Source organism: Mustela lutreola, chromosome 4 (assembly GCF_030435805.1).
Source record: "Mustela lutreola isolate mMusLut2 chromosome 4, mMusLut2.pri, whole genome shotgun sequence".
Lineage (NCBI taxonomy): Eukaryota > Metazoa > Chordata > Mammalia > Carnivora > Mustelidae > Mustela > Mustela lutreola.
Window position 1 is genome coordinate 197,155,199 of NC_081293.1, and position 22,292 is coordinate 197,177,490.

Sequence of the window (22,292 nt, forward strand, 5' to 3'; positions counted from 1 at the left end):
GCCTGCGGGGTCATGGCGGCCCCGCGAGCCCCTCGCCCGCCCCACCACCGCCCCATCTGTCTCTGACCCCCGCCCGCCCGCCGTCCCTGCTGAGTCAGGGGCACACACACGCACACACGTGCGCGCGCACACGCACACGCTGGGCCCCGCTGCCTCCCCTCTGCCTCGGGGGTTCTCCAGCAGTGCCTCCCCCTACCCTCCTTGGGCACCAAGCCATCCCGGACCTCCCGCCCAGTAAGATAAGTTACTGACGTTTTTCTCTGGACCAAGGGTGGACCCCAGCTCCTGGACTGCCCCCTCCCACCCACGGTGCCTGCTGCTCTGCTCTGAGCTCCCAGGCCCACCTGACAATCTGCTCGCCAAAGCACACAGCGGTGGGTGCCCACCCGCCCCTGCATCTCTTATCCCAGGTTGGCCTCCCCTTCCTTTTCCCCTCCTGCGTTCTTGGTCCCTGAGTGCTGTCCCCCACCCCCAATCAGTGCTCATTCTCTGTCCCTTTCCGTGGGACCTGCCCTGCCCCCATAGCCAGACCCACACCACCCGCTGGACAAGGATGGGTTTACGGAAACAGGCAGACCCATTGCAGAGTGAGGCTTTCTCGAGGCACAGAAGTTCTTGGCACTCAACAAAGGCTCCAAGATTGTGAGCAGAGTCAACACTAAGCGCACAAGATGTGCAACCCCCAGATTAGGCTGGAGGGATAAGATGTGTATCCATAAAACTATGACTGTGGTGGTTAACTGGGGCTGGGGGCCAGCTCTGAGTTCACAAGAGAGAGAGAGCTCATCTGCCCAGGGTGACCCCAGGGGGCTTCATGAGGGCAGAGGGGGGATGCTGTGGGAAACAGTCTGAATTGTTTCTCCACTCTCAGGAAAGAATTTTGAGTGTCATTCCACAGATGAGACGCTGCAGACTCAGAAGGGGAGGTCGCGCAGTTCCGGGGGCACAGGGCTGACCTTGCCTCTGTTCTCAGAGACTGTCCAAGGTTAGCCCGCTCAGTGGGCCTGGCCCAGCTGTTGCCCCCACAGGCATCCACACAGGCCAAGCCACGCATTCCAACATTTGCCTCCTGACTCAGGCCTTGCCTGGGAAATAGAATTAAAGACAAAATCTCCCCAAAAGCCTGTCCCTAAAGGTAGAAGAGGAAGAAAACCGTTGTATTATCGAATAAAAAAGCATTAAGCCTGAAAGTGATGTGCATTGCAGACCATCCTCCAAAGGGATTTCAAAGACAAGGAAATCTAGCCTTTTTATCTAGATAGGCAGGTGTGACTCCCTCCCTCTTCGGGAGTTTCCTACTATCGCTTACTGAACCACTTAGCGGCCCACCTCTTTATCAGGTCTTCCTCTTCAGTCTTTGGAGCAGGTGACCGAGAACCGCGGGCATTCACGATGCAAAAATCCTGCAGCACTTGCTTAAAAGGGGCCCAGGGGGAAACTCTGAAAAAAAAAAAAAAAGTGTCTTCAATGAAAGGTAGTAGTAGAGAGAAAAAATATGAAAGAGAGAGAGAGAGAGGGAGAGGGAGAAATTGCCGATTTTTTTGTCTCTTTGTGGTGCAGATAGATTTTGCAATTCAAAGTAAGTGATAGCTGGAGCTAAGCCAGGCCATTCCTCCCAGGAAACTGGGGGGGGGGGGTGGTTAGGGATGAGGGGCTGGGGGGATGTGTTCCTTGATGATTCCCTTTCAAAAAGGTGGCTCCCAGCTCCTGGAGGAAACGCTGCTGAGTATTCAGACTGACAAGCAGCTTGTATAGCTGTTAAAAGATGAGCACTCATGTAGGAAGAACCAAGAAAGTGGGGACTGGGTGGCCCAGTGGGTTAAGCATCTGCCTTTGGCTCAGGTCATGATCCTGGAATTCCAGGTTGAGCCCCACAGCAGGCTCCCTGCTCAGTGGAAAATCTGCTTTTCCCCTCTCCTGCTCCCCCTGCTTGTGGTCTCTCTCAATGTAAAATAAATAAGTAAAATTTAAAAAAAAAAAAAGGAAAACCAAGAAAGAAATTCTAGAAGAAAATGGAGGGACAGGATGTCTCTTCCCTTATTTATTTTTTTAAGATATTTTTTATTTTTATTTATTTTTTTTATTTGACACACAGAGAGATCACAAGTAGGCAGAGAAACAGGCAGAGATAGAGGGGGAAGCAGGATCCCTGGGCTGGATCCCAGGACCCTGGGATCATGACCTGAGCCAAAGGCAGAGGCTTAACCCATTGAGCCACCCAGGCGCCCCCTCTTCCCTTATTTTCAACTAGGAAAATTCAGCCTCTTTTTTTTTTTTTTTTTTAATATAAGCTTTATTTTCTAGAGCAATTTTAGGTTCATAGCAAGATTGAGCTCCAAGTACAGAAAATTCCCATATAACCCCTGCCCACCGCAGCCTCCCACCATCAGCAAACGCCCCCCCCCCACCGGCGTATTTGTTACAACTACCAATAAACACTAGCACATCATGATCACCTGGAGTCCACAGTTTAACTTGTATTTGCCCTTCTAGCACCAGGGCCAGAGCCCAGAGACAAAGCGCCCAGGTGATGTGGGGAGATTGAAAACACAAGCAGAGATTTCAGGTGTTTTCAGCAGAGTCTACATGAAAACAACAATAAGCTACAGCCTCATGGAAAGAACTGGTAAAAATGAACATGTGGATGGGGTTTCTTCAACCTTCACCTCTGTTCCCCTGTCCCAGGGCCATGTTGCAGTTCTCACCCAGGATCTTCATTATAAGGAGGTCAGGTCTGCTGTTCGAGTGATGTATTTGGTTTTTGTTTTTTTGTTTTTTTTTTAAAGATTTTATTTATTTGACAGGGAGAGATCACAAGTAGGCAGAGAGGCAGGCAGAGAAAGAAAGAGGAGGAAGCAGGCTCCCCGCTGAGCAGAAAGCCTGATGCGGGGCTTGATTCCAGGACTCTGAGATCATGACCCAAGCCAAAGGCAGTGGCTTAATCCACTGAGCCACCCAGGCACCCTCGAGTGATGTATTTGTGCCCAAGAAGAATCCCCGCCCTGAGCAGCCATCTCCCGGCGCAAACCCCAGGCTGGCAAAACTTCGCCCCTGCAGAGCCTGGTCCGTAAGCGATCTTCGATAGCGCACTGTTAAAAGAACTATGACTGCTAGCTGGTGACAAAATGCTAGGGGAATGGCTCAGAGTAAAACGATGACAGTGGAGGGAGCAGGGCTCAGGGTGCTGTCTCGATTTTAAGAAAATCCCAACAACGTGTGATCTTAAAAGCTGTGAGCAGCTGCTCAGCGTGGAAAGTGGCTAAAGCACGGCCTGTCCAGCACCCACCTGCCCGCTTGGGTTTTTGTCGAGACTCTTCCCTTTTTGGGTAAGTTAAAGCATAGAGGAGTCTAGAAGGTAATGGAAGGACTAAGAACACACCCATTACCCAGCTTTGTTAGATCTTAACATTTTGGCATTTTTATGTCAGGTTGAGTTTTTTGTCTTTAAAGAAGAAAGTCATCAGGGGCCCCTGGGTGGTGCAGTCGGGTAAGCCAGAGTTTTGAGTCTTGGTTTAAGCTTTGGTCTTGATCTTGAGGGTGGGGTGGGGCGGATCACGGCAGACTCCGGGCTCAGTGAGGAGTCTGACGAAGTTTCTCTCTCCCTCTCTCTCTGCCCCTCCTCATTCTCTGTCTCCCTAAAATAAATAAATAAATCTTAAGGGGGGAAAAAAAAGAAGTCATCAAAAGCCTTCCTTCTCCAGAAATGACCACTATACTGATTTTTGTGTTTATTATTTCTTTGAATGTTTTCACACCTTTACTATTTGTGTACGTGGAAATAACATACATTTTACAGTGGACTAACATTGTACAGGTATCCTTCTGCAATTAAAAAAAAAAAGATTTTATTTATTCAACAGAGCAAGAGAGCACAGCAGAGGGTGGGGGGCGACAGGAGAGGGAGAAGCAGGCTCCCCGAGGAGCTGGGAGCCCAATGTGGGGCTCAATCCCAGACTGGAGCCAAAGGCAGATGCTTAACTATCTGAGCCACCCAGGAGCCCCCTTCTGCAACTGTTACCTTCTTGTTTGGGATCCCAGTTTCTGAAATAGTGAATGGATAACTCTTAGTAATTTCCTCAGAAAACTAAGTAAAATCTTCCATCTATTGATCTAGTACATTGCATGCCGGGAAAATTCAGTGTCTATTAAAAGCAAGCAAAGAGTACAATGTATTTGGGTGAAATTGTGCGACCCGTTTCTCGTGGCTTGTTGCAAGGTATCAGTATCTTGTTGCAAGATATCTTGCTGCAAGATACTGGGAGCCCAAAGGCCTGTCCCTCCTCTATCATTCTGACAAATGGAAACCCCCTCAGATGTCCAAATGCCCTCAGGGGCCAAGCCCACCACCTTTGGGGGCCATACCTGTGTGTGAAATTGCGCAGTGAAACGTGAGCTCACCGCCCCTGGATGGAGGCGAGGCTGCGCGAATCCATGAGCGAATGAGGGCAAGCACACGAAGGGCGCAGTGTAAGCCATCAGGAGGTTTGGCTCGGCCTGGGTCAGTGTGTGCCCAGAAAGTGCACTGGGCAGCTTGGGGACAGCCTCGGTCCTCTGGACGCACTGGCCTCTGGTGGACACGGCGGGAGGGAGCTCCCTTAGCCAGAATCTGCGCCCATCTAAGGGGGGTAGCGTTGCTGTCTGTGAACCAGCGGGGACGGGGGGCCCTGAACCTCCTTGGGAGGAGGGGGGAGAACTTCCTGGGGTTTCCTGGGTGCCAAGCCCCACCCCCTGGGGTCCCGGCTCTGCCCTGTTTCAGGTGTACTTCTAGGAGAGAGAACACGACTCCTTCCTGGAAGACGGGGCCGGAGGTCTCCAGTGCAGGAGGCGCGAACCGGATTAGGGTAGGGAAGGAGAGGGTGGGAGTGCCAAAGCTGAGCGTTTGGGGTCTGGGAGGCATCGCCTTGGCCCCGTCTCCCTCCCCGAGCACGAGCGCGCTCGCCTAAGTGAGAGGCGCCGAAGCCTGACCCCTAGTGGTGCTGACAATAACTACAGCGCAGTTGCTGGGGGCGGGGCAGCGGTGCGTGGGGGCGGGGCAGCGGTGTGGGGGGCGGGGCTTGGGATTGCAGGACCGCCAACCGCAGGGACCGTAAGCTCCGCGTTTACGCAGCCGGGGACCCGCTGACACAACCTGCATCCCGCCCTTTAATTCCCTCGGTAGTCTTCAGAGGCAGGTGTTGTGATCACCCCCACTTTGTAGATGCGGGAAGTGAGGCACAGGGTAAGTAACTGGCCCCAGGTCATAGACCTCGTGCGCTGCGATTTTAAGGCAAAATCCGTGCTTTTACCCCTAAAGACATTACAGTTCGTACATTCTCCTCGCATGTTGCCGTTTTACAGTCTAGTGTGTCTGTTCCCGTGCTTGAGTCAGGCGTCCTCCTCCAGGTCCCCTCCTTCACCCAGGTCTTCAGCATTTCCTCATCTCCTGACTCAAACGCTGAAAATATGCCCACTTGGAGAAATCCACCCAAGCAATCAATAGAGAGGAAATAAAGAATTATGAAAACACATTTAAGTGACATGAATGGAAAGCTGAGAATTCCAACGTATACTAAAACACATTCCAGAAAAGAGCCAGCAAGAGCAGCAGTTGGTTCAGCGCCTGCCTTCGGCTCAGGTAATGATCTCAGTGCCCTGCGATCGAGTCCTGCATCCTGCTCCCTGCTCGATGGGAATCCAGTTCTCCCTCTCCCTCCTGCTCCCCCTGCTCTCTCTGTATAAAATAAGTAAGTAAATAAATAAAATCTTGAAACTGGTTTCGGCTCAGGTGAAGATCTCAGAGTGATGTGATTGAGCTCTGCGTCCGGCTCCCTGCTCGGCTTGGAATCGGCTTGGGATTCTCTCCCTCCCTCTGCCCATGCCCACCCTTCCCCTGCACCTTTCTCTCATACAAACACATCTTTAGAAAACAAAAGAGCAGCAGCGAAGCCCTACTTGAGGAGGTGGTGGGTCTCTGCACTCTCAAACCTTGAAGGTGGTCCTGGGCTCTGAGAGCGCGCCGGGAATACTGAGTTCTGAGCCAGATACGTAGAAATAACCAGCCAGCACATCTGGACACCTTGTGGCAGAGCTCCGAGATAGCACAGCAAAGGGGAGATCTTTGAAGAGAGAAGACTGGTGTCACCCTCCCCGTCCCCCAGGACAGGACCTCAGGTGTCCTGAGATTCCACAAGCTCCAGCCTGCAGGGACCCATAACGGACGGCCCCACCGAGCCACGTAGCCGTTGGATTGGCCGCTGGGCCTGAGCCTCAGTCGCCTAATCTGGGAAAGAGGCAAATCAAGTCCCTCCTGCAGAGAAGTAGGCAGGTCAGAGTGAGCAGTGCGTTGAGGGAGGGGGGAGACCACGACTGTGATTTCTTTCCTTTTTCCTTTGATATTCAGTGCATTCTCACTGTTCATTCAGGGCCACTCCTGACGCACCTACATGCCCGCTAGTTCTGTAGTTACTCCACTTCACAGCTGAGCAAGTGGAGTCCCAGACCCAGTCTTAGGGCCCCCGTCTACATATAATCTGAGACCCCTGAAATCAGTGCCATGGCACCAAGCTTGGGGGGCCCAGGCACGGGTCAGTGATGGTTTGAATCCCCAGCCCGGGAGCTTCCTCACGCTCGCGGGCCGAGGATTCCCGCTCACTCTCCTTCACCGCAACTGTAGTGGGGCCCGTCCACCCCCTGGCCTCCCAGGGCCAGCGGACTGGCTTCTTCAGTGTTTCCAACCCAACTCCTGAACAAAGGGACCCAGTCCGGTTCGCGTGGGGCCCAGTGAGGTCCCGGCCCCCTCCAGCAGGTCCCAGGGCATAAACCACAAACACAGCTATGGGCTGGGGGAGGGGTGCTGGGTGGTGTGAAGAGCAGCGAGGGGCAGAGGCCTGCGTCCTGGCTTCAGGCCTGTGCTCCTTTCACCTGGTCTGAGTCTCTCTTTCTTTTTTCCCCCCCAGATTTTATTTATTTATTTGACAGAGAGAGAGTGCAAGCAGGGGGAGCTGCAGGGAGAGGGAGAAGCAGACTCCCTGCTGAGCAGAGAGCCTGCCGTGGGGTTACCCCAGGATCATGACCTGAGCCGAAGGCAGACACTTACTGACTGAGCCATCCAGGCGCCCCCACATGGCATGATTCTTGATGGCGGCTGAGAACTGGGGAGGGTGAGCTGGTCACTTGGGGGCAGAAGCAGGACAGGAGGGAGGGGGGTGGGCTATGAAGGCACAGTGGGGGTCACGATTGCCACAGCAGCGTCACGGTTAGGATGGGGAGTCTGTGGAGTTCACACTGGGAAAGGGGTTTTGCTTTTGGGTCAAAACTATCTGCCACAGGAGCCCTACCCCAGGGTGGGGGAAAGCTGACGAGGGGCGCTAGGTCTTCCTGTTCAAATCCAGGAGGGCTGCGGACTCTCTCTCGGGGGTGGCCAGAGGGTCTGGGAAGCCTGAAGGACACAGGCCCCAGCCCCACTCAAGGTGGCGTCTGTGGAAACAGAGAAAGGGACTCCTTACATCGGGGACTCAAATCCCACGGAGCTCCCCCTTCTGAGAGCGTGGGATGTGCGTGCTGGGCTTGGGGGCCAGGACACCTGGGTGACCAGGGCACACTATGCCATCTCGGTCCCTCCCTCTTCCCTTGACACGGGGCCGACACGCAGAGCCCAGGGCAGAGAGGCACACCAGTGGTGTCAGCCTCTCCCCCTTTCCTGGGCAGACCTGCTTCCAGATCTCACTCCACACTGACCCCAGAAAACCCCGAGAAGGGACCTTGGAAACTGAGGGGAGAAGACCTCGAAAGCCTCTTCGGTCACTGGCACCAGGCCTGCGAGCACCGTCAGAGCCAGCACCCGCGAGTGGCCTGCATTGCTGACACACCCAGTGGGTGGGGGGCTGGCCTCAGGACCCATCCACTGCAGGAGCCCCCGAGGGCCAGGAATTGTGGAGGAAGAAACCAGTACAGAGATCTGTGCCTTTATTTGACCCACGGGGTGACAGTGCACACCTGGCGGGCGGACCGTGGCTCCCCCTGCAGCTCACGTTCCTGCAGCTGTTACCAGGCCCAGCGAGCACCTGACCCACAGACACAGCACGTACAATCCGGGTAATCCGAGGTTCGGTCATATTGGCAAGTGGCTGCACCTGCTACCTGTTAAAGAAAAATTGTAGGGGGGAATGCCTTAACATTGGAAACAAAATTTTTCTTGCCTTCAAGTTGGGAAATTTAGATTCTTGCCGCAGAACATCTTAACCCAGCTCAAGAACCGCGCATAATTGGGAACAACCAATTCGGTTCAAATGCTTCTTCATTTTGCAGATGGGAAAAGAGAGGTAGATCCGGGAATGTGGACTGTCCCCCTGGTGGCAGAGCAAGGGGAGGACGTGGGTCCTCGTCCCCAGGCCAGCGGTGCGAGATCTTTATCCCAGGGGCTGCACCCTCCTGAGGGGGAGTCTAACCCAGCCAGTGCGGCCTCCGGCTCAAGGGTGGCAGCATGACTTTGCACTTGTTAGAGCTCTACCCTGACGGTAGCGCCCACGAGGGCGGGCAGGCCTGCCCCCAGCGCGGATGGCCTGGCGAGACGGCCGTCCATATGTCCCCACATGGGGCTATGTGTCATGCATTCGTGTGTACGGAAACCACCTGGGGATCATGGTCAGCGCTGAGAAAATGGGTTCTAGGCTTGGGTCTCAGGAATTTGCTAGGTGACCCCATCAGGCGCGGTGCACTGAATGGACGTGTCCCCCTCCAATCCTGTGCTGAGAGCTGATCTAGCAGGCGCCGGTGTTGGGAGGTGCTGGGCTCATGAGGACAGAGCTTCGAGGAATGGGACCAGAGTGCCCTGAGGAAAGAGCTCCCAGGCTCTCCCCGCGGGGAGAGGATGCAGCAGCAAGAAGACGGCTGTCTGCGGACCAGGAAGCCCTCTCACCGGACACCGAATCTGCCTGTGCCTTGATCTTGGATGTCCGGCCTGCGGGCATGAGGAATAACATCTTGCTCCAATCCCGCTCGGCTGTGGCGTTCTGTCGTGTGGCCCCAACAGACTAGACAGCAGGCCACAGCTCTGGCCTTGAGTTTCCTCCCTTGTCAGTGGGAGAGCTCTGGCCCCGTGTCGTTTGGGATGGCCAACTGGCTCGCTGCCAGACGTGCATGCGTTTCCTCGGGCAGCCCCTGCACAATGCCACGGTCGGCGGCGCTGGGGGGAGGAGGGCGGGCGGTGCTTAAAATAACAGACATTTGTCCTCTCCTGTCCTGGAGGGCAGAAGTCCAAAATCCAGGTGTGGACAGCCTTGGTTCCTTTTTGGGCTCTGAGGGCGAGTCTGTTCCATGCTTCTGCTTTCCGGTGTGTCTCAGCCCCCCACCCCGCCTCCGTCACCGCACGGCCTTCTTCCCCGCGTGACCTGGCTCTCTGGGTCCAAGTTTCTCCTTAGAAGGAGAGCAGCCCCTGCTCTGGGACCCACCTTCGTCTGAGAAGACCTCATTTAACTTGATGACATCTGCAAAGACATTATTTCTGAGTAAGGCCATGTTCACAGGTACCCGGGCGCCAGACTCCAATATAGCTTTTCAGAGGACACAGTTCCATAGTCCCTGGCAGACTGGGCATTGGTCACCCCCCCCCCCCCCCCCCCCCGCCGAGATCCTGCAGACACGGGACTCCTGCCCCCCCCAACCCTTTATGTAGGTATCATGGCCTAAGTCAGTTCCTGAACCAGCAGCAGCAGGAGCCCTGGGTACTGGGTAGAAATGAGGATGTCTCGGGCTCCAGCTTGGACCCCCCCCAGAATGAGCAGCTCTGGGGTGAGGCCCCCGATTCAGCCGGCCCTTCAGATGACTCCGGGGTGGGCCCGCGTTGGAGAACTGCCTCTGCACCGCCCCCCCCCAACTTCAAACTGTTCTGAGCACTTTACAACCTCACGTAAATGCCCCAGTTCCAAGCACAGAAAAGGTTGTGCCTCGGGATGATTTCGGTTATGGATCCTAAAGCTGCCCAGGTCAGAGCTGAGGAATGGAACCTTTCGAGCCGCTCCAGCTGTCCACCCCGGCCTGTCCTCTTCGTCGGCCTTTTAGGGCCAAGTTCAGGACAGCACAACCCACAGCTGGGCCACGTGGAAGCGCCAGGGATTACGGTGTTGATTTACTCGGCTGCTCTGCTCCCCTACAGGGATGGGGGCTGGAAGGGGGAATACAGGGTAGACCTGAACCCGAGGAAGCCAGCGAGTCCGGCAGGACACACTTGCCTGGGAGCAGGGGCCGAGCGGGCCGTTTTGTTCTTGTTCTATGCGGAGAGGCCTGGGCCCATCTTGGGCGCCAGGAAGAACTGGGTGAAAGGCCTTGATTGCTGAGGCCATAATAATTCCAGAATCTTTTGCTATTTCCTGAGACACTTCATGCCTTAGAGATCTAAGCCAAGGCCGCCTCCTGGGCTGTAACAGAATGTGGGAGCTGGAGGGGCCTTTGGAGCCCGTGTCCTGCACGCGCAGCCTTCTGCTTGGAGGGTGAACGGAGGTCCTGGCCCGGCGGGAGCGGCCTGCCTGCAGTCCAGGGCCCTCTCCACGGCGCCGCGACGGGGTCTGACGGAGGCTGAGCTCCGTGGGTCCGGACAGGGGCCTTCAGTGGCGGGCCTGCCCTTCCCTCACGCGCACGGCAGGAGACCCAGGTGTTCTAGACACCTTGGGCTGGACTGGGTTGAAATCTTTTTTTCAGATTTGGTAAACAGGCCTGTGAGGTTGCTGGTGATCCTCTGTGTCTTTCTGGGTGTACAGGCCTACGGGAATCCCGGAGTCCCCCACGATACCCAGTGCAGCTGGCCACATGGGGTGGAAGCTCGCAGAACTTCTCGAAACAGCGGGACCCAGGCAGTGGGTATAGGTCTCGAGCTGGCATGGGGGAGGCGTGGGATCCTCAAGACTGTGACACCACATCCATTAGGGCTTTGGGGACAGCCAAGGTTTTCCTATTTGTGGCATGACGACAGTCCCTGGCCAAGGGAAGTTTTTTAGATAAAGGAATCAAGACCAGAGGTGGGGGAGTTGCCTGGACATGCATTAGCTGCAGAGCTGGGACCAGAACAGCTTTGTTCTGAGTCTGAGGCTCCATTTATGTGGGGTTCCCGGTGGGTTTTGGGGTATAGCGCAAACGAATGGACTAAGGGTTGGGAGCGATCTCCAGGCCTCGGGTCCCGCCGCTGGAAATAAGGGTGTGAGTCCACTCGACTTCCCAGTTAATTTCGCAGCAGACGGCCCGCCACGCTGGACGCTGGACGTCATCAACGGCCCAGACAGATCAGGATGGGTAATGCAGAAGCTTGTCCTCTTGGGAAAGGGGGAGGAGATAGGAAATGGTTCTGGAATCTCCAAAGGAATGTTTTGGAAGGCATCCTGGTTTCCCACTGTCCAGCCCTCCCGGAAGTCCCTACTGATAAGCACCGAGGTCTTGGGACCCTGGTGTCACCAGGGTGGCCAGATTCTTGGGCCAGAGGCATCGGGCAGGCACGAGCTCTGGAAATGCCACAGGCAGGGCTGATGAGCTCTGCTCGGGCCACCATGACCCACGGAGCCAGAGAGGCCTTCCTGGAGCCCAGGGCTCTCCAAGAACCGTGCCCCTGTGCTTCCCCATCCTCGATAAGTGAAAAGGCCACTGGCATATTCTGGGTCACCCAAATGACTTCCTGAGGACCAGGTATTGCCGCCATCAGAGCCCCAGGCCATTTGCACTGACCCTGGCGGATGGCGCCAGCCCTCCTTGTTAGGAGCCCATAAGGCAGAGGCTCAAGAGGTGTTGGAGGCTATCCCAGTGTCCTGTGTGAATGGTGGGGAGTTTCAATCACACCGCAATGGACGTGGGCCAAATTCAAAGGAACCGGTCTAGAAGGCAGCCCCCCAGAAGGGCTCACCCAATAAACCGTTCCGCTGCACAGGCCCTGCAGGGACATCCTTGGGAACACTGCCCTAAGGACCTCTGAGAACCCAGGGAGAACACGGGTAAAAACTGTCCCCTGCCCCCAAAATCGACTCCTTCAGAACTCGGAACATGACCTAAGGGCTTGCAGCAACCAGGGGGTGTTTATTTAAGAAAAGCAACCGCTTCTCAGCACACGTGAGGCTTGGGGCATCCTCACTTGCCCTCTTGCCAGCCCCCGAACCCCAGCTCCGAGGTGCCTTGCAAAGCAGCAGCCGCAATTGGGAAAAACCAGCACTAGGGCAGCCCCAGAAGAGTCAAGAGGGGGTTGGAGGGTTGGAGCTCTTTCAAAGGCGCCATTCAGAAAACTCCGCTCATTTGTCACATCCAAAGAGGTTCCCTGGAAAACCCCCTCTGCAAGTCTCAGCCTTGTTTGACCTGACCGCTGTTTCCCAGGATGTCTATCAAAAACAGGCTGCAGCCATTACTGGACACTGGGGCAAAGAGCAAGCTAATTAAGAAAAAAAAAAAAAAAAGAAAGAAAAAAAAAATGTTGGCAGGCAGCATGTTCCTGGGAGCCTAAAACAGGGCACACACCCGGCTGCACCTGCTCACGAAAAATCTCAACCAGACAGGACGGCAAAGGACCAAAGGAGAAACTCGCGCCACCCAGAACCCTCCTTCCAACAAAGCCTTCCTGCAAAGATGAAGAGCAACAAACCCCCCAGAGAACTCAGGGCTGGCACACCTCCTTGTGAGAAATGGGAGGGAGTCTCGGCTGGAAACAAGGTCAGGGGTACAGAGTTCCAAGGTCAGCGGATAACTACAGAGCAGCGGGAAAGTTCTCCACACAGGCAAGTACACAAGACAGGATAAATGTATTTCTTGTAATTTCTTTCTATTTGATTTAAAAGATGACATCATAAAGCAGTAACCAATCTGTTCGTGTTATACAACATATAAAAGTGGAATCCATAGGACAATACCCCAAATGGGGAGGTGGGCATGAGCTGTATGTAGGAGCCAAGTTTTTGTCCACTACTGAAACTGGCACTGATCCAAACTAGATAGTTATGAATTAAGGATGTTCATTATAATTCCTAGGACAACCACTAAGAAAACGTTTCACAAAGAGAATACATGTTGTGACAGACATGGCAAAGTAAACCAGTGCACCAGGCAATCGTTTTCAGCGGACCCCGTGCTCGGGGGCACTGGGGAGTCAAGGTGCCGGGGACAGATCGATCACTGTGTCCCCTGTGAGTGGATCTAGTCTGCCAGCCAACGTGCGGTGCACACAGGACACCACAGGGATGGATGGCGACAGGGGCTGTACTGTGTGATAAAGCCAGAGGGCTTGGGACAGACTCGTGGAGGAGAGCCCCACGTGGAGGTGGGGGCTGGGGAAGGGCGTTCTGGGCCGAGGGAAGACGAGCACAGAGGTCTCAAAGGAGGGGAGCTGTCTGGGAACCAGTGAGGCCAGAGGGACCAGAGCATGGAGGCAGATGAGATTAAGCACCAGTACGATCATGCAAGGTTGCAAGTGCTGGAAGTTTGGATTTTCGCACGATTATTATTAGATAATTTTGGGGAGGGACATAAAACAATTTGTTTTAAGCAAGTTGACTCGGTCCGTGGCCTGATGGGTTTGGAGCGCACCGGGATGCACCGGAGGTGGGCTGCGGGGCGGGGAGAGAGAGGATGGCCCCCCTTCCTAGCTCCAGTACCTAGTGGACAAGGGTGTCATTTCCTGAATTGGGGTCTAGGGGAGGCCCAGGTTGCTGAGGAAAATCAAGTATGCAATTTTGACGTAACACATCTGAGAGGTCTTAGAAACATCGAAGAAAAGCCCACAGAAGTCAGGGTTGCGGGGGGGGAAGGTGTGAGCTTTGAAGCCTTCGGGAAAGGTGGTAGTAAAAGCTGTGACTCGGGAAACCAGGGACCAGGGTGCAGGCCGGACGAGGGCCCGCTGAGGTCTGGCAGAGAAAGAAACAGCGAAGGAGACTCACAGCGCAGCGCGCTGGGGGAGACCCCGCGAACATGGTTTCGTGGAAGCAGGGAGAAGGCTTGCCATCGCCAGCCGTGTGTGATGCTGCTGAAACGCCAAGCAACCAACCAGGAGAACCCACTGGGTGTGTGGCAAGGTGATGAGCAGTTGGGGCAAAGGCACCGGGCTGTCAGTGGCATGGTGAGGACATGGTGGGGCCATGGTGGGGCCATGGTGGTCCAGAGAGGGGTAAGGGGCTGGCCAATCTAGCTTGAGCAAAATTCCATCAGAGTAATTTAAATTTGTAATGTGATTTTGTAATTTTTATTTATGTGAGCTGCAAAAGAGTTTATTTCAATAAAGATTTAATTTATTTATTTGAGAGAGAGTGCGGGTCGGGGGGGACAGAGTCGGAAAGAATCCCAAGGACACTCTGCACTGACTGTGGAGCCTGACTCGGGGCTCGACCTCCTGACCCCGAGATCCTGACCTGAACCCAAGCCAAGAATAGGACACTTAACTGACTGAGCCACCCGGGGGCCCCTGCAGAACAGTTCGGACTACATACCTAGTTCTACATTTGTACATACTGTACTTCAATGAGTCTAAGACATTATGTACCACTAAGAAGGAAAAACACGGTCTCTCTGAACATGATGCTTTTCCATTGATCATGAGACTCACTTTGGATTTCAGAAATGTTAGAACACAAGAAAGAAGGCCAAGAAGTGAGTGACTGAACACAGTATTAAGTAACAAACAATGTTAAGTCAGAATTTCCCCAAAAGCTCACATATCCCATTAGCAGCGAGGACACAAAATGGATTTGGTCACTGACATTAGCCAACTGCTGATGCCTTTAAGATGGTCCTCTCACCTGTACAGAGGGTGGCTGGGAAGCAAATCCTAACATGAGCTCTGCCCCCAGGTACCACCACCCACCTCCTGTCGCGATCTCATTGCTGAAGTCTGGAGCCGCAGCACCAGGTCTGGAACACACAACACGCTCAGTAAGTCAATCAACTTGTACGCGGAGGTGATCAACGCACCGGGGAGCAGCCCCGGCCCCACCCCGTGCATCTCCAAGGCTCAAGGCTGGGAGCAGGTTTCCCTGCTGGGTTCATGACACACAACAGTCTCACTGTACGTTAACTGACATTTAAATAAAAACTGGGGGGAAAACCCCAGTAACCATCGAAGCGCTGGGTGAGCTGCACCACGTAAAGGAACCCCAGGCCACCTCCAGACAGGGCCGGTCCTTCCAGGATCGCTTGGTGAGAGCTGCGCTTGCTTCCAGCACAAACACGCTGCTCCAAGTTCCCACGGACACAGATTCCCTTCAGGTGAAAAAGGCCGCCTGACCGGATTTGACACGGTCCCACACAAGGGACCCATGCAGAACACGAGGCCTAACACTGAACCCCGTTAATGAGTAGCAATACTGTGCTGCCGAAGATAAACTGTTCTGAGTATTTCAAAAACTGATTAATTAAGTCAACGATAACGTTGGCTTCGCAGTTGGAACTGGCTCTGGGCACCGTCATTGGGCAAAGGAAACCCTCCCCCCTCCCGCTCGCTGGTCCCTGGGGAGCGGGACGGGTGCGGTCGGGGTCTGAAGGAGGTTCTCGAACCTCCCCCCACCCCTGCCACAACGCTTACTGGCAACATTCCCTGTCCCCATCGGTGTTGTGGGATCTGAATCAGATCCTGTCTGCGGGGACATCAGGCCAGGCCCGAGGAGAAACAGGAAGTGACTCGTAACTTCCCCCTGTCTTCAAGTGGCCGATGGGCGAGCCGCGCGGTAAGAACGCTCTGCTCCGTGTCCCCATAGCACGAAGCCCCCCACTCAAGGTGGGGCTTTGAGGGTGCAGGGAACAGTCACTACTGGGGACTAATGCCCCTCATAGACCCTCCACTGCTGCTCAGCCGGGGTCCACGGACAGCTGGCCCGGTTCTGGCACTCTTGCCAGCTGTCCCCAGCCCTGCTGCCTGCGGCCACACCCTCCCTGAGGCGGGGCAAGAGTCCCTCCAAGGGACCCTGTTTTCTTCTTTAAAGGCCACACTGAGTAGCTCCAGGGGTTAAGGTTTGCAGCTATTTTATTTACAAGTATACATTTAACACAATGAAATAAACACTGATATATGGAAGCCTAGTTAATAGTAGTGTAACAATATGTATCATTTTGATGATTACATTATTTTAAACAACAAACTACACTGAAAAATTAATGCCGATAAAATTCTTGGTCATAATATTATTAAGAAATACAATATATAAATTGAAAATATGATTGCTTAAAATTTGAAAATGGAAGTGAACTCATTTGGACAGAGTCAGAGTTTAACATAATCTGAAAGGGGTGTGGGGCAGGAAAAAGCTCTGACCCAAATGAAATCTTTCAGGTTAACAGAAGGAAAAAGAAGCTGAGTTTATCTTAAAGGAGAACGGGCAGTCGGCTTCTCCCCGCAGGATCGACTCCCAGTGTCCTCTGCTTCCGCGGCGCGATTACATCACCGAGCAGGACGACTTTCCTTGTGAAGCGGCCCCATCAATTTTCTCTGCCTCCAAAATTATCCTTCTAAAAACGTCAACGGCCGTCTGCAAATCAAAGAGAAAACTAGACCGCATTAGTCTTTAAAAGAGGAACCCTGGCGAACACTTCTACTGCCGCACTGCTACTGAAGGCGGCCCGCCGCACCCCCGGCAGGTGGAGGGGCTGGTGTGGGGGGCCCAGGACTCCCTCTCTGCCCCCCACCTCACCCCCGACACCACCTGACTTGAGAACTAACCTCACGTCACACGCTTCTGACCCATTTTCACGTCACTGTAGGCAGCCCAAGGAGCCCCCTCCCAGCCCAAGACAGTGCCTCTGTAGTTTCGGGGTCTGCCATGAGCACCCCCTCACCTGTCGGGCCTCATTCCCATCAGAACGCTGCTTTCGCTGCACCCCTTTCCCCGGGTTGGGGGGGGTCCCCCCGTCACAGCCCTGAGCCACGGGACCGACAGCAGGACAGGCGCTCTCCCTGCTCGTCGCCACCCCCCCAGACCTGTGCCTCCCACTTCCTCCAAACTCTCGGCTTCAACTCTTAGCATCTACCTTCGAGCCACATACAAACCCCAAGTCACTTCCCCTCTTCCCTCTGGAGCAGTGGCACCGTCTCCCAACACCGCTCTCAGCCCCGTGGGCAGCCCCATGAGCCCTTCGTGAGGAGTCACTGGTATTTTGGGCAGGGAATCCCCTCTTAGGCTGAACACCTGTCCCTGGTGATAATCAAAAAATGTCCCTCGAGGGGCAGCACCTAGATCTCGTCAATACCAACGGCGAGCCCTCCATCACCCAATGTCAAGGACCCGCCACACCCATCTTCCTTCTCTCTCGTCCCTCCCCATCGCAATAACCCAAGCTCCACACTTCTCAGCCCCGCAGGCAACAGCTTCCTTTGTCCGAGGACACTTCTCTGTCCTTTAACAACTTCTCATCCTCACTGTCCTCCCGGGCCAGCAGTGACCCCACAGCCCACCGGCAGTCACTCTCAGCTCCCTTCTCCGCCTGCTCGGCCCCTACAGCCACAGCGGCCCGGCTCGCTCTACCTCCGGGACTGGGACTCCAAAGGGGACTCTCGGCACCACCCAGCTGATGGCCTGGGCATCAGCCTTGCCTTTCTCCCGGAATTTCTAACGCCTCTCCCCCATTCTCACACTCCGCTGGTAACTGGGTTTTCCAGTTCTCTGGGAAAACACGCAGCATTTGTAAGAGAACTCTGTATCCTCCGTCCACCAAAATGACCACCCATTGAATCTGGGCTCATCGGCTCCTTCCCTACTGCCAGGGACAAGGCACCCCTAATTTAGCCAAAGCCAGCCCCACATCCTACCTGTCTTGTCTAATCAAGGTCCCTGGCTTCAGCAAGGTTTCCTCCTCTCACATGATCAGAAAAACAAGTTGTTCATTTCACTGTACACAGAGAAATGTTCGGGAAAACACGTGCCAAGCCCTCACCAAGAAAACCGTGTGCCTGGAATCTGGCTTTCTGGATAACTCTCAGAATTCTCCTTGATGATCTGTGTGGTTTGGCTCCGCCCAAGTCTGCTCTCCTTGGTCTCCCGCTAAGACACAGCTACAGGCCTCCGCAGAGCAAGCCGGACCCGCAGGCACATCCCACAGCTCAGAGTGCAGGACCCTCACCACCGAGCACTGTTAACAAAGCCCACTGAATCCGTGTGACAAGCTATACTTGCAAAACGACCAATAAAATATCTGAGTTCACACAGACTGGTCTCTGATCACGTGACCACTGGTGTCCTGTGCGCGCGTGCACGTGTCTTTACTACACAAATTCCCTGCTCTGTACGAACAGCAGCAAGTGCTCGGGCGCGTGTGTGGGTTAGACTCCCTTACATGCCTCTGACATAAGGGGTTAGAATGACTTGGTTTCCCCCTCTTTGGGTGGGAAGAGACTCGCCAGGCTTGGGGTCTCCTGACTCCCTTCTGCACAACTCCAAGACCAGGTCACGAGACATGTGACAGAGAGCAGAGTCCTCCTTTGAGAGGACTGCCCAGGCCATCAGTGTCCCAAGAACTGTGTGTCACCGCTGTATTTACCTGATTTGAGTACAAGGATCTTTTCACCTTAAAGGATTCATTTTCTTTTTTTTTTTTCTTTTTTTTTTTTTAGATTTTATTTATTTATTTGACAGAGAGAAATCACAAGTAGATAGAGAGGCAGGCAGAGAGAGAGAGAGAGGGAAGCAGGCTCCCTGCTGAGCAGAGAGCCCGATGCGGGACTCGATCCCAGGACCCTGAGATCATGACCTGAGCCGAAGGCAGCGGCTTAACCCACTGAGCCACCCAGGCGCCCCAAGGATTCATTTTCTAATGAGGAACTTGCTGACCTGAGGGCCGTGCGAGAGCAGAACAGACGGCGGAGGGTGCACCGCCCCATCTTTGAGCTGCCCTGGCTGGGGCTGTGAGGCAGCCACACAGGAGCTTGCCTTCCTCGACACGTTTGGCTAATATCAGATCAGTCGGCTAAATGTACCAAAATTGAAAAGAACTGCCGTAGCTGGAACCCTTTCTCTTTAGCTCTGAGCCTTCAGCTGGTTCACGTTTCGTGTGGGTGTTCAGAACCGGAAGCCTCAGTGAAGCACGGCATCCGACGGATGGCGGAGGCCGGCACCCCAAAAGCCCGCAGTAGCGTCACAATGTAGCCCCGGCAAACCTTCACAGGTCATTGTCAGGAAGACATTAACGAGACGGTGGGCCCTTCTAGGCAATGCCCTCAATCACGCCAGAGGAGGGCCCCCCAGCTACCCACACATCCGGAGCTGGTGGCAGAAATGCACGTGGCTGTCACACACACATCAGTGGCCACACGAACAGTGACACAACCCTGCGGCTGCTGTCTATTTAAGGACCGTGTTGATGGAATGACCGTGCAAGGACCCCTGGACCTTCACCAGAAAGAGGGACGTTAGCAAAGAGAACCAAGACAGCTGGGGCCATTCAACTGCACCCCTCCCCCTGGAAGAACACTTTTTAGATGACGTGTAACTGACACAGAACACTGCTGCTTGGCCGTGTGTGACATGATGACTCAGTGTTTCTATGTACTGAGAAGCGAGCCCCATGGCAAGTCCAGTTCACGTCCACTGCCACAAGTCACGATTCTTTTTCCTTGTGGTGAGAAATTTTATGATCTACTCTCTCAGCAACTTTCAAAAATGAAGAGAAACACAGTACCGTTAACTGTAGTCACTACACTGTAGGAGTATGTCCCTCAGCCAAGCGAAAGTTCTTATCCTCTGACCACCTTCAAATCTTTATTATGCAAAATTCCAAGCACACAGGAAAATGAAAGGACTGTATGATCATCACCTAGCCCCACTATTCTAGATTCAGCAAATGTTAATGTCTTCGCTGTATCTGCTTGCCCTCCCACGGTCCATTCACCCATCCACCCGATTTGAAAGTAAGTCGCAGATATTATGAAACTTGGCCCCTAAATGTTTTGGTTTGCATTTCCTAAGAATGTGGATATTCTCTTCAGAATTCCAATACCATCACTACAGCTATGGAAATTAACAGTATTCCCCTAATACATACAGAACATAATACAATCTCTCCAAGTAGACCAAAAATCTCTTTTACACGTTTTTAGAACCAGATTCCAATCACGGTTGATGCATAAACTCTGTAATGCAGATAGCCTGTATCCCTCCCCAAGAATACTTTAATCTGAATTATGCTCTGGTCACGCACGAAGCCCTCTCTTCCCATCCACCGGAAAGCCTGGTATAGAGGAGCCGACCAAACTGAGGTTAGATTGAACTTCAGTCCTAGTTCTTACGCCATACAGAGTGATCGGAGAAGACTGACTCCCTGACCTCTCTGGATCTTACGCTCACTTCCAAAATGAGACAGTGCAACTAAATGGTCTTAAGGACAGATCAGACACCCAATAGATGTTTGATCTGATTCCTTTAGGAAGTGAAAGTATCTCCTGGTATCTGAATTCTTACTGTCTGCACTCAGAAGCAGAGCAGAGTCACACGAATCCCTTGTGACCTGCACTTGGGAACCAATCACACAGATTTAATCTCCCTCAGTATCTGAACCCTGGGACAAAGGGATCTGACTGTCAAAGGGGTTCCAAGCGACCGTGCACCTACCAGACAAGTGTGCCGATGGCGTCCACTGTGTTGGATGTTAGGGAGAATACAAAGATAAATGACACGTCTCGGATTTCGGAATGAATTAAGGGGCATAAGGGGAAAGAACCCTGAGGGTCAGGGGACAAGTGGCAGAGGTGGGGAAATCAGGCACCAGGGCCCCAGTGCGCCAGTCACGCTTCCCGGACAGCCTCGCACAGACACAGTCAGCAGCCACTGACTCTTACTTGAGGGTCAAACCAGAGAACAAGTTAAAAAGACTTTGAACAGTGCAAAGCACTATCTGGATGTAAGTGGTGAATTCGAGAAAGGACAGCTGCGGTCCGAGGACAGACAGCACAGGGGAAGGGGACAGCACGGGGCGTGTGCCTGCGTGGGGAAGGTGGCGGGCGCGCCATCGTGCCCGAGGACAGGGAAGGATGGGGACCAGCAAGAGGAACGGGGACAGCCCGGTCCCGCCCCGCCCCGCCCCCCCGTCTGAGGGCTCAGAGTCTGTTTTCTAGACCACGGGCAACCCAGTGACAGGTCTTCGGGCAGAGGGTGACACGGTCTGACGTGCGGCCTGAGGAAGTCGGTGACTGTGCGGAAACACTCGAGGGAAAATGGGGGCAGGAGGCGGGCCGGGGCTCCGGCGAGGCCTTGGGAGGAGACGGAGCCGGAGGCTGCGGGGAGCCTCCGCAGATACACCGGCGGCCGCCCGAGGGCTTTTCGGGGACCGTCTGCGGCCTCACCGCGGACAGGGTTAGGGGAAGACGGTTCTGAACCGTTTCCGCGCAACAAACAATCCGTCCCCGCACTCCCCGCTCCGGCCTACAGAGACGGGGGCTCGGGGCCCCGCGTTACTGCCAAGGTGACTAAAGGTCATTCGCGTTTCTCTGTTATTTCTGTACCAGCCGTTAATATAAAACAAAAACAGTAACCGACCTCCACAGAGCGGGCTTCCCTTCCCTCTGGCCCGCTGTTTTACTGTGCCCCCCGCAAGCAGAATCCCGACAGCGACCAGAGGCCGCCCCGGGCGGGAGAAGCAGGAGTGGCGGCGGGGGGCAGCGGGCTGGTGGTGGCGGTGTCCGGCCGCCCGACGGGACACAGGCCCGGGAAGGCCGGCTGCGTTACGGAAGCTCTACAAAATCGGTACCTGGTTTTCTTTAGCAGAAGATTCCAAAAAAGCTGCGTTCCAAGACTCTGCTAAGGCCTTCCCTTCTTCATAACTGATCACCCTAGAGGAACAGGAAAATTCGAATGAACGCGCTGTGCTCTTTATTCAGAAAACACCTGCATCACCAGCGAACCGGGCTCCCCGCCGATCGGCCGGTTCCCCCGTATCGCGGAAGAACGCGCTCCGCTCGGCCTGACCATCCGCCATGTGGGCCGCGGAGGAGGCCCGAGCCGGGGAACGGGACAGACGTGGCCTTACGGGGTCCCCCATGCGCCAGCAAGTCCTGGCGGTTCAGAGAACGTGACTTGTGTTTTCCAGTAACCCGGGACGTGGGCAGTTTTCACGGTGAGCTGCGCTGGGAGCACCCGAGGATGGGGCAGCCGTCGGGGGTCCCGCGGCTCAACCCCGCTGCGCAGGCCGCGGGCGTCTGGCCTCCCCGACCCCAGCAGGCTCTGTGGCCCTGTTCGCTGACCTGATCCTGACTGCGGGACTCGGAAACCATCTCTTGAATGAATGAAAGCTTCTGTGGTCTCCTTGGAGTCCACTGGCACAAACTTAGTACCCCAAGCTAATTTCCTACCACATCTGCTTCCTCTTTTCTAGAGAAAACA

The 22,292-nt window shown here is 54.4% G+C and overlaps 1 protein-coding gene across 1 annotated transcript in view; it reads right to left on the minus strand.

The window, feature by feature from the left end:
• Nucleotides 1-15,934: 15,934 nt before the first annotated feature.
• Nucleotides 15,935-22,292, minus strand: part of RHEB (Ras homolog, mTORC1 binding) — a 41,858-nt gene continuing 35,500 nt past the window's right edge. The window contains exons 7-8 of the mRNA XM_059172298.1: nt 21,661-21,742; nt 15,935-16,454 (exon numbers count right to left, since the gene is read on the minus strand). Of these exons, the coding sequence (XP_059028281.1) occupies nt 16,362-16,454; nt 21,661-21,742 (175 nt within the window). The 3' untranslated portion in view covers nt 15,935-16,361. The remainder of the gene's footprint in view (nt 16,455-21,660; nt 21,743-22,292) is intronic.